This window comes from Seriola aureovittata, chromosome 23 (genome assembly GCF_021018895.1).
Source record: "Seriola aureovittata isolate HTS-2021-v1 ecotype China chromosome 23, ASM2101889v1, whole genome shotgun sequence".
Lineage (NCBI taxonomy): Eukaryota > Metazoa > Chordata > Actinopteri > Carangiformes > Carangidae > Seriola > Seriola aureovittata.
The window spans coordinates 13,171,675-13,184,644 of NC_079386.1; the positions used below are offsets into that span (position 1 = coordinate 13,171,675).

Consider the following 12,970-nt stretch of genomic DNA (forward strand, 5'->3'; position numbering starts at 1 on the left):
TTACCTGTGTTTGATAGCTTGCAGTCTTCTTCTTCCTAACCTTTGTTGCTGCATTGCTACGTCATCTTTTGTAAACCTGCACAATACAAAAAAAACGGGAGCCACTGCACTACTGCTGCTAGAGGTCTAAAGCTCCACAAGGAATGCACAGTTCATGTGTGTTGAAAAAATCCATTGTTAAATAGTAAAAAGGACAATTCAAGGTTGGGGTCATTGCTTCCTTTTGTAATCTGGTAGTTTTAGAGAAGATGACCTTTACTGAGATTGAGAATAGCGACTGTTTTCTTGGGATAAATCCCGACGTGGTCAAGTTCCTCCTCTAGTCCTTCTAGGTTTTAGTTATTTGATACAGAGTACATGTGGGATACTTTTCCTCCTCAGCAGACTTTAACTTTTGCAATCCAGTTCAACCTACAGTGGCGAAAGTGGTTTTAGATTTTGGACCCCACTGTATGTGTCATTATGTTTTCTCTATGCCCTGGTTGATTCATTCTTCCTGGAAGCTTTAGACCAACCACAACCCACAAGGGACATTTCATATTCTCAATGTGCAGGTTTTAGTTGAGCTCTTAAGCTTTTATCCATAACCTTCATGCTCTATTCTGTACTGCAAAGCATCACTGAGGGCTGCTCAGGGTAGTGTGGGTGGTGGCATTAAAAATGTATGAGACATGGCTTAATCCTGTCAATATCTTAGTACACTGTCCAAGGAACTGCAGGAGCTAATACCTACTTATTTATTGTTTTTAACTTCTGCAGTCTGAAGCAATACAGGCCTCTACGTTGAACATGAATGTTGTATAGAAATTTAAAGTAGGAAAGCCATTATTCATTATGTCAAATTAAACACTGCAAAAGAAAAAACTGCATTCTGCATTTATAGAGTGATTTATTAGAGCTACGAATGATTATTATTCATCAATTACCATTATTGTCAGTAGAATAATTTTGTTAATAATGATAAACACCCATCATTAAGTTAGCAGAGCCCAGTGATGATCGTTCATTACTTTGTTTTAGTTTTACAAGTGCTACAGATATTCAAATGAATATTATTAAATCTGTCAATGATTAATTTTCTATCAAACATCAGCATTGCTTTAGCATTAGCTTCAATACCACACATTGTATGTTTTTGATTGATAAAGGAATTAAATTGTTTAAGGAATTAAAATCGGTGGAAACCAATAGTGAATATTATATTAATTGATAGTTAACATACTAATAAATCTGACCTGATCTAGCATCTAAAAACTATTTTAGTTATACGGCATTCAACTGCTCTAATTTTAGGGTCAGTCTATAGGGAGCTTACTGTAGGAAGGAGTTATTCCTGTACAGATCAATACAAGGATTCTTGATTGTGGCGTTTTTATCACAGAGGCAGGCTGTGGCACACACACACACACACACACACACACACACACACACACACACACACACACACACACACACACACACACACATACATACAGTTCACATATACTAGATTAAAATCTCTACACTAATGTGTGGTCTCGGTTTCATACACACACATGAATCCGTCCCAATATTCTCCCTTCCTCTCCACGTCTGTCATACACAATATGCATGAAGGAAAACACTCGCTTTCACACTCTCTCACTCACACACACACACACACACACTCACACACACAGAAATCCTGGTCAGCAATATGTTTCTGAGGCTGCCGGCTATGCTTGGAGGAAATGTGATCAGGCTCATAAAACATTGATGGGATGATATCTTTAGAAACTCCCTTCTTCACCTCATCACAGCCAAAGCCAGTCGTCTCTTTTCCTACATCTCTCACCTCACCATCCGCCCCTCCACTCCTCTGAGGTCTCACTCTTTCCCTCTCCCTTTTTAAAAAAAATCTTTTTCCTCTGCAGTCTCTGTCTGGCCTGGGTTAAACAGGAAATGGTGTTTGTTTTAACCTGCATTGTGACCTGAACAGTCTGGGGAATTTCTTTGTCACTCTTCCCCTTTTCAGTACAGGGCTGAGCAATATGACCCGAAACCGCACCACAATGAATTGTCATATTTATCTCCATAGTGATAAATGTGACAATAACTGTTTTAAATGCATCGGTGCATGAAATCCCCCCCTCTCACACTCCAATCCACCCATCCGTCATCTTTCTTTCTCTTTCCACAGCAGCAGAAACCTGTTACAGCTGGTTGCTTCATCCCGACTCTCAGTCTTCTCTGCATTTAATGGGGTTTAATTTGATTTTGAAGCTGTCGAGCAAAGAGATGTGTCTGAGTGAAATGGCAGTAATGGAATGTACCGTGGTTGCTTTGTGGATATGAATGTAGGTGTGTGTTTGTGTATCCTTGTGTGTGTTTGTGACTATGTCTTGATAGAGTTTAGATCTGCCAAGCTGACAGGAGAGCTGTAGACCTGTCAGTACAGGACATGTCGCCCCAACACTGTCACCTGCTACAAAGGGGTGTGTGTATGTGTTTTTTCTCTCTATGCGTCTGTCCTTATTTGTGTTTACAACGTTGTCTGTCTGTCTGCATCTATGAATGCATGTGTATTATGGTATGGAGTTAGGGGAGACAGTTTCTGCCTACCTGTTCCATCAGTGTGTCTCATTTATAGCCTATGGTTATCTCTCAGCTGATATACTGTAAGAGCCTTGGGCAAATTTCTGAAATGATTTGGCCTCAGACGCTTTTTTATTTTGTCTGTTCTGCAACTTAACTGTCCTGAAACTTTCTGTCCTGCAGTTATCCACTCCTGACCTCCACTGACCCAACTCCTTAACAAAAGATGCATTCATTTTGGTTTGAAAATGTTTGATAAAAATTAATAAGCTTTTCATGACAGTCAAAACAAAATGAAAAAAGATTGGTGTTTTCATGACATGGATGGCAGTTTGATTCATTTTAAAGAAAGAAAAAATAAGCTAAAGACAATAATTAATCTTATCTTTAATTCATTAGTCATGCTTACAGTTTGGAGAGCAAAGCACATCACTGTGACACTGCTTGGGATCAGGGATATTGCCAGATCAAAATGTATGAATGACCTGAGGCTTAGCCAGTAGGTGCTACATTTACATTCATACAAACCTGTGATCACTTTTCCTCAATAACCCAGCTTTACCTTTACTTATGTGATAGCTGTGGTACTTATTGTGAGAGCGATGTTTGGCAATTTCAGGTAAATTCTCAGTCTGTGTTATTGAGAGCACCTGCATACGTTCACATTGCAAAACCCTTGACTGAAGCAGTTCAGTCGTGTACTTTCTATTAAATACAAGTGTACCAGGAAGGAGGTGAAAAAAAGTGAAATGCTCCATTTGTAGAAAATAGTGGAAGAGGAGATTATTTGCAGTTTGTGTGATTCTTTTTTTAAGACCCTTTTCTCCAAGATTACAAAACCCAGTCCTTCTTGGTGCACAATTTTCACTTCCAGCGCGTTATTACTGTGAGAAGTTACATGACACTCATTATAGTTAGAGATATTGCTTAAATCAAGTTAAAATTAGATCGTTAGCGCTGGTAAATGTGCTGAGTGTCGCTGGATCAAGTGTCCTGATTCACACTTAATTGCTTGGCACAGTGCGTTCAGTTTCAGTCTGGTAGATGGCAGACACTGTGGAGGAGTTAAATACATTCATTATAAATCCGACTGCTTTGTTTGTATTGTATTTCATGTTTTTTTATCATATGTCTCATATACAGAAAGATGATGTACTTGGATTGTGCTTGGAGTACTGGCACACAAAATATGAGCGCCTTTGTGTGAATTCGTAGCGGCTGTTTGTGTTTGCCTTTGATCACGGAGGAAAACTCACATTTTTCTGCAGCTTAGGCACAATCGAGTTTGATTGCACAAAACTGTTCAGTTATCTAAAACATTAATTGTGAGCATCGCACTTTTTTGTTGGCAGAAGATGAAAAGGGACAGTTTCATTCTCGGCCCACAGTTTTCCACTGCCATCAACAGTAATACAAGGAGAAACATGTAGGAAGTAGAGACTCCAATTTCTTCACTGGGGGCTTGTTGTTCTTTTGCTCTCACTGTCGCTGTTTGCTGTTGCTCTCCTCACCTACACGTGACATGACTTACAGCTGAATACAAGTGTTTGACACCCACTCCCTGTAGGTTATTCAGAGTTATTCTGGGAAATGTTGGAAGTCACTAAATGAAGTGAAAATGACAGGTTTAGGAACAGATAGCGTCACAAAATTGTAGTTTCAACAGCATGAATAACACCTTCCGCGCACTGAATGTCTCAGATTAATTATAGTGTTTACTCCAACAATGTTTGAGTATTTAAGGGTTCACTTGTTCAATTCTGATATTCCCTTTTAAAGTTTCGCTGACACACAGATGTTTTTGCTTTCTCCAGTGCCTCGTTAAAGTTTTATCTTGCTCAAACTGATTTAAAAGTTAAATTGAGTTGCCATTTTCAGGGTTACACAATTATATAAAATGGTAAATTCAAAATATCTTGTGCTTCATTTAACTGTTCTCATAAATCATCACAAAATATTTTGGTACTGTATATCTCAATTCTTGTATATGCACTAGTTCGACATGTTGGGAAACACTTATTCGCAGTTAATGTTACGTTTGATTAATCCACACAAAAACCAAAGCGTAAAGACGTCATGATGTGGTTATAGAGGGGATCGTGTGTCAGACTACTTCACGGCCAGGCGCAGTAACCTCCTGGACAGATGCTGGAAGGTGGATTTTGTTACTTTCAGACAAAGCCAGGCTATCTGTCTTTATGCTAAGCTAAGCTAACTGGTCGCTAGCTCTAGCTACATATTCATTGTGCACCTATGAGAGTGGTATTGGTCTTCTTATCCAACTTTTGGCAAAAAAAGGTCCAAGTGCTTAAACCAAACAGCTGGTTCCACAACTGGGGGTGTATGATGCAATTGTTGTGATTGGATTATGGTGATTTTGGGTGTGACATATATTAAGAAGGTGCTTTTGTGTGTGTGTGTGTGTGTGTGTGTGTGTGTGTGTGTGTGTGTGTGTGTGTGTGTGTGTGTGTGTGTGTGTGTGTGTGTGTGTGTGTACGTGTCAGATTTCTGCCAGGTGGAGCTGCGTCTGTTAGCTCATCTCTCCTCTGACCCTGAGCTGCTCCGCATTTTTACCAACCCCCAGGCTGACGTCTTCACAATGCTGGCCTCTCAGTGGTAAGTCACAAACACGCACACATGCACACACACACACACACACACACACACACACACACACACACTCCCCCCTGATATCCTTGCAAGGACAGGCCAGTGTTGATACTCCACATGGTTTCTCTTTCTCTTTCCCTCTCTCACTCCCAGTCTCTCTTTCGCTCTCTCCAGACTGCCAGCTCCTTCACTTCAAACGCTAATAACCTTGTTGCCATGACTACCATGCCAACTGCCTCATTCGTTCTCTCTTTCCAATGGGCAGGACACCCCTGGGCTGGTCGCCCTAGTGATTACATTGTCGTGCTTTTGAAGTGTTTTTTGGGATTGTGTATGTGTGTTTTTGTCCTCTCCCACTGCACGTGTGTGTCGATGTTTACACACAGGTCTGTCTTGTCTTTTCAATGCTTCAAGTTTTGTGTGTGTGTGTGTGTGTGTGTGTGTGTGTGTGTGTGTTGTGTGTGTGTGTGTGTGTGTGTGTGTGTCCTTTATTCCTGTCATTTATCTCAGTCAGGTGTGTGGCAGAGGGCAACCGGTTAAACAGATTACCTGGTCACACGGACCATAATCACAGCTCTACTGAGGCTCTGCATTGTTTTTCTTTCATTATCTCTCTTTCACCTATGAACAAATTAAGTGGTGTCACATTATTTCACCTTATTTGTTTTGGAACCTGTTTCGCTCTCTTTTACAGTCTTCTACTTCTTTTCTTTACTTTTTATTCTCAAGTAGTTTTAGTCAGTGTCTGCCCTCTCTGTCCTTTTTACTCCTTTCTTATTCCTCTTTCCCCCCTCCTTTTCTGTCAATCTTTTATATGTTAAAGGACCAGTGTGTAGGATTTAGGGGGATCTGTTGGCAGCTTGGAATGAGCCTTTCATATCTACGTAGGGAGCGGGTCCTTTTCCATGTAGCCCGCCATGTTGCACAGCCATGTTTCTACAGAAGCCCAGAACAGACAAATCAAACACTGGGTCTCGAGAGTGTTAGCGTTTTTACGTTACCTGAAAGCCACCGTACGTTCTCCCACAAGGGAGGGGTGTTCAGTTGGTCGCAATCTGCAACCTCACTGCCAGATGCCATTAAATCCTGCACACTGGTTTCATTTCTTTTTTCTTCTCCTCTTTTCACCTATTTCTCTCTCTCTCTTTCCCCTCGTTTCCTTTATTCCTCCCAAAGTGTCCCATTATTGTCTCACCAGTTTATTCCAGGTAGCCTTTGATTAATTTGGTTGAAACCACCTTTCTTACCAAACTACTGCGCGAAGAGAAAGACATGTTTAGGTTTAGTTTGTTCGTTCAGTCTGTGGGGCCAGACGTTTTTTGCCTGCTACAGAACTGATTCCTTGTTACTTTGAATATTGTTTAGATTCTTTATGAACTCTCATTTGAAGCCACAGAGAACAACCTGCAACTTTTTTCCCGCTTTCTTAACTTCCAACTTGTTGCAAACTGGTATCAGTGGCAAACATTAATACGTAAGAATTTTAGCTCAAGACAAACAAAAGAGCTTGTTTCATATAAAATGTGACATTTGACCTGATGAGGTAAAACAGCAGACTGTTTCTTTAAAGTCTTCAGTAGATTAATGTGTATCCAGCAGGGGGCAGTGAAAATCCAGTATGGATTATGCACAGTAGAGGGGAATGCTCACCTTTGGGTCATCAGTCAGAGGTTAAAGGTCACCATCATTTATCCTAACAGAGAAATGTGTATTTGTATGTGTGTGAGAGAGAGAAGAGTGGGCATTTTAAGTTTAATTACCTCATGTTTAAGAGTCCTTATCCTGAGGCTACAGGCATCGAGACATCTGACATCATGAAACACTGGAGTGTTGAAGCTCACCAGACACGTTTATAATTTTTGTGTGTGTGTGTGTGGTGGGGGACATGCTCTCAACACTGATCAGTAGTGGCAGCTCCCTGTCAGCCCCTCCAGAAATGCCACTTTGCAGACGTATCATCCCACCCTGTCTGACTCACAGTACTACGGCTGTCTACATTACATAACTGTCTCTGTCTGTCCATCCCTGCCTCTCTCTCTGTGTCTCTCTCTCTCTCTCTCTCTCTCTCTCCCCCCCCCCCCTCCCTCCTGTCCCCGGTATTTCCTTTAGTCCTTCTGTGTCCTTGTACTTCATGAGTTTTTAACCTCTGTAGAGCATCACTCTTCTGTTCAACAATATTCCTCCTCATTTTTTTCTTGTCGTCTTCGTTTTGTTTTGGTTTACCTCCTCATCTATCTCTGTCTTTCAAAATTCAAACCAAAGAGACAACAATCAAAGTGAACAAAGATCTAAACAAGACTTTATTCAGACATATATGAACATTTGTCAACCAATGACTTTAGTTGCATATTTCCATTTTGCCATCAGCTAACACCAACACCATTTTGTTCACCTCTTAAAAAAAAAATATATATATATATATATATTAAGACTCTTTTTATGTGTATTTTTGATTTAGTATAGAAACACACACTATTTCTCTCAATGTGTTTATCTCTGTCACTCAGGAAGGGGGTGAGTGAGGGTGAAGTGACCTCTGAGGATCGGGAACATGCTAAACGCATTGTCTACTCTGTTGTGTACGGAGCAGGTGAGTACAAACACACACAGGCATGTTCTCACAGAGCGGTGGGTGCTTATAATTGATTGACAGTAATGAAAATACAGATATTCATCAGTCAACATCGATCAGCTGGACAGTTGATCTGTATTGTTTCAAAAATGAAAAAACGATGGGTTCAGGAGTTAATTGGCGATCAGTGCAAAGCTACAAGTGGTTGATTGTGTGACGAGGGTAACTGTGTTTGCAGCAGAGATAACTCTGGGATAAAACAAGCCAGTGACAGAGGAAGGAAGAGCCTGGAGTAGGGCAGTGATGTGATTACTTTAGCTAAGATTTTAGGTTACCAGTGATTTCTTCTAGGACATAGTAGTTTTCCTGTGTTTCTTTCATGTTGTGGAAAAAGAGTAAGAGGAAGATGAATGTGTAATGCACCCTTGTGGTTCATAAGGAGACCCGTCTGTGCTACTTGTGACCCTTTTATGGTTCACACGTTTTTGCTCTTGTGATCTCACACACACACACACACACACACAGAGTACATAAACACATGACCAGAGTGACATAAGTGAGTGTCATGGGAGACTAAACAAATATTTGTATGCTTGTGTGTGTTTCTTGTAGTAGATCACTGGCAGCGGATTGAAAATTTGACAGATAATAAGTGAGTGTCGGTGTGTATATATGGACGTGTTTGCTATCTGCTTGCATACAAAGTGTGGGCAAGTTTACATGTGCATTTGTGCCTACCTGTGTGATGGAGGGAGGTTTTACGGGCAGTGCACTCCTCATCAACTTTTATTGCCAGTAACCACTTTAAATACTTATTTAGAGTTACAGCTTTTATCCCCAAAGTTATCACAACACATCATAACACCTCTGCTATGACCTGGTGTGAATCAACCACTGGACCGTCAAGGTACCGACTTATAATAAATTCCTAATCTTCAAAAAGCTTGTAATGAGGAATAATAACAGTTTTAAGATTAAGAGCTTTTTGTCAAAAATGCAATTATACAAGATTACAGCACCCGTTTAAAATACAATCTTCTCTAATGTAGAGATCATTCTTGTTCAAAACACAAGAAAATATTTTAAAATGTTTTACCATAAATTATTATAAGCTTTTGGGTGCACAGGGATGTGACTCCCAGATTCAATCTGATCACTTCCTTTAGAAAAAAAACAAAAACAAAAAACAGATAATATTGAGAAAAGACAAAAAAAAATCCTTAAAGCTTACTCGCATGTCATATCATTTCACTAGTCCATGCACAGTTTGCTGGCTCATACAGCTTTTCTATCTGAGGCATCTGTGTTCTTGACTGTGTTCAACATGTCTGAGCCAAAGTGAAGGACAGGGAAAGGCGCCATATGGCCAGATGGAGTGACAAATATATTGATAAACATATTGTAGGGCCGGGAAAACGGGTCAGAAGTCGTGAGTAGGGTTTAGATTTCCTTGAAACAAATTTAGTTTTAATAGTTAATGTAGTTTTATACCAGTTAAGTTCATTTTCTGTTCCAACAGTTGAGTGGAGTTGAAATAGGTCATTTCCTAGTTTTACTTCTTGCACAGGTGCTGCTCTCCTGGCTTCGTAGAGCAGCGTAGTGAGAGAAGCTCTCTCTAGATTTATTTGGAGGAAGTTCAATTACTATAAACTATAATGATCAGTAACCTATTCATTTGCTGTAGTATACGGATAAAGGTATCTCTTTATAGTGTGCTGAGATATCTGGGCCAATATCTGAAAAATTCAAATACTATATAGTTATAAATAAAAATAATAAATAGTTGTATGTTGTTTGTCTCAATACAAAACTGAAGACCTCTTTACATAAACACTAATCTGGCTCCTGTGGTCCTCTGTCACCGTGACCCAGACACGATATATCACTAAAACAGGACATTTACTGTTCTCCCTGAAAACAGCATCATGACAAATCCAGAAAATATCTTCGATTTAATTAACCAATCAGCAATTACCCTTAAGCGCATGGTTTGCATCAGAATCTGCATGTAGCGAACTGGGCCAGCGGCTATCTCTCACTCACATTCAGGAGCTGAACAAAATCTAATGTTCTCAAGCTGATGATGGATTGTTTCTGTAGTACTTCTACTGTGGCACACCTCAGCGGGAGAAAACAAACACAAGCACACACACACACCACACACACACACACACACACACACACACACACACAGATGAAGGATTCAGTTCAAGGAATCTCAGTAAGTCTCAACTATAATAAGCAATGAGGTAAATTTGTAAAAGCTATTCATTTGAGACAAGTGGGGGGGGGCATGGGACACATGCAGGAACAATTTACAAAGCAAAAGGTCAGTGCTAAAAATGCAGAGAAAATATGGAGTGCGCACAAGGAGATAGAAAATAAAGAGACAGGGTGAGACACTGGGAATAGTGAGGCAGTTGTAGAAAATATAGGCTAAAGGCAAAAAAAAGGAAGGGGGAGGTGGTGGAGGGGAGAATAATGTAGGGGAAAGGGGAAGAGTAAAGAGCGGGTTGGGCCGAGAGACAGAAAGGGAAATGAGACGAGGAATTGAAGGAGCTCCTGATCAGCATAGACAGACAGCTCTTCATGGAAGGATGCGTTGCCATGGATACCGAATACTAAAAGGAAGCTTTCTCCGCAAGACAATAATCAGGCCAGGGAGGAGGGGCTGAGTGCGGTGCCATCGACTCACACACACACACACACACACACACACACACACACACACACACACACACACACACACACACACACACACACACACACACACATACATACATACATACGTTATACAAATAGGTCAGCAAATAAGAAGGTCAGGCGATGGTGTTGGAGGAGGGAAAAAAAGTACAATAAAGATGATGATAGGTGTGGTGTGCAGTGAGAAAATAAAGGAGGACCGCATGGCTGAAAAACTGATGGAAAATATAACAAAAGTTCTTCATTCATTACATCTTTACATTTTGTCAGCTGAGGACTGAGTGACCTTGCTGAAAGTATTTAAAGTAGCAGTATCAGCAACCTTTTTGCAATTTTTGCATTTTGATTATACAGTAACTTAATTGGAAGGGGCAGAAAGGAGGGCAACAGAAAGGGGGCAGAATTAACAGGAATGTTGCAGCAGTATTAGAAGAAGAAATGAGAGAGGGCAAACTGCAAGGACAAAAGAGATTGAGAGGGGTTACAAGAGGAGCAGTGCAGGGAGCGTCAGGAACAGAGGTTAAAGGTCACTCCCTTAACTGACCTCATTCAGCAGGAATGTGCGGCTACACACACACACACACACAGAGGAACATGCTTATCCTTAGTCTGTGCTGTCTAGCATCTACATGTCAACCTCTGTCACATCCTCTGCCCCTGTTTCATACAGTAGATACATATCGAACTCAGCGGCCTGCAGCGCAACACACACAAAAAAGAGACATCTAAAAGCTATTTAATTTTCAAAATAAAAGTATGAAGTGCCATTTTTACCAACAAGAACACCCACGTCAGAAGGCTCTATGGTAATTATCTCACCCATATCAACTTTTTAAACCTACGAGTTAAGGTTAACCTGTAATCAATTCTGACTGACATTATATTGATATTTGCTTGATTTATTTATATTAACTCTTAAAGTATCGAATTCACTCTTATGATACAGCCTGGTGCCCACGCATGTTTTCAAACAAATAAAAATACTGTTCATGAAATAATAATTTGTGTCTGATATTGTTTTTCCTCAAAAAAGTTGCATTACCTCATTAACAAATCTAGTCCCTCTCCATCTAAGAATATACAAATATTTCTAATTTCTTAACTTTAACAGCTGAACACGGGACTTGTGGACTACAACATTCTTCTAATGTCAAACTCTGCTCATATGATTCTGTGCAGTGAGGGTCAAACATCCAGTATGTGTGTGTCTCCGTGTGTCTGTGTGTGTCTGTGTGTGGGGGGTGATTTGGAATTTGCAGAAACTGCTGCCATCCTTGCTAACCCTCCTACTAGCTCTCAGGCTGTTTGGCATGACATTACTCATCACCAACCAAACATCAACACACACCCCTCAGAGCTCAAAGCCATGAACAAACACACACATACACACACACGACACTGTAGCTGTGGCACCTATTAGCTCACCCTCTACACTCCTCTATCGATCCACTTCCTGGGAAAGCACATACATACACACACAATGGCCTCTGTGTTCTTCGCTTTATCTTTACTTTACACACACACACAGAAACACACGCACCTACCTTGCAGTCTTGCCCTGATCTTTGCCCACACTGCTTTTATCTTGTCCTCTTCTATCTCTCACCCTTCACTTGGCTCTACTTTTTTTTCTTTGTCTCTTACCCTCTGGTCCAGTCTGTCCTCTGTTCACTCTCCTTCCCTCAACTGTCCTCTCTTCCCCTGGCCTTCTACCTTCTCGTCTCACAACTCGTCACTCAGTCGTGATAAAGGTAGTTTTGCTCCATTTAATTTCTCTGGTTATTGATTCGTCAGCTCAAGGTCTTTTGCATTAAGGTCATTCATGCTGCAAATCAATACAGAACATTGATATTAGATTAAAAAAAAAAAAAAAGTTCAACATTTTAGGGAATATACTTCATCACTTTCTTGTCCAGAGTTAGTTCAGAAGATTGATGCCACTCATATCTGTATGGTAAATATAAAGCGACCATTAGCAGCAAGTTAGCTTAGTTTAGCTCCTGTAAATTAACACATGTACATGTTATATGTCATCTTTTTAATCCGTCCAAAAAAGAGTGTTTCCCTTTCAGCTTCTGCTGATATAAGCCTGCATTATTAAATATGCGTTAGTTAATGAGTCGTAAATGTTGTTCCCTGCAGGTCGTGAGCGTCTGTCAGGGATCTTGGGGGTGAGTGCTGACCGTGCCAGCCAGTTCCAGGACAGCTTCCTCCAGACCTACAGAGAAGTCCAGGCCTTCATCCAGAGGACCATTCAGTTGTGCCACAAGCAAGGTCTGCATACATTCATATTCCTATTGTGTCTCACATATGAATATTTACCTCAAGGTTAATGAATAGAAATTGGAGAAAGTATGTCACATACTGAATAGCAAAATATTTATTTATCAGATTGGTGGGGGTCAGGGTCAGATTTAAGGGAAATTAGGGGCTAATGTTAAGAATTACAAATAAGTGAAGGTCGGTAAAATGTCCCAACAAATATAACAAAAATGTGTGTGGGTGTGTGTCTGGGTTAGGCCCTGCACTTTT

The 12,970-nt window shown here is 40.5% G+C and overlaps 1 protein-coding gene across 1 annotated transcript in view; it reads left to right on the forward strand.

Moving 5' to 3' along the window:
* poln (polymerase (DNA directed) nu) overlaps positions 1-12,970 on the forward strand; it is a 51,911-nt gene that overhangs the window by 32,389 nt on the left and 6,552 nt on the right. Inside the window, exons 20-22 of the mRNA XM_056368657.1 lie at positions 5,058-5,169; positions 7,671-7,753; positions 12,581-12,712. Coding sequence (XP_056224632.1) covers positions 5,058-5,169; positions 7,671-7,753; positions 12,581-12,712 — 327 coding nt within the window. The remainder of the gene's footprint in view (positions 1-5,057; positions 5,170-7,670; positions 7,754-12,580; positions 12,713-12,970) is intronic.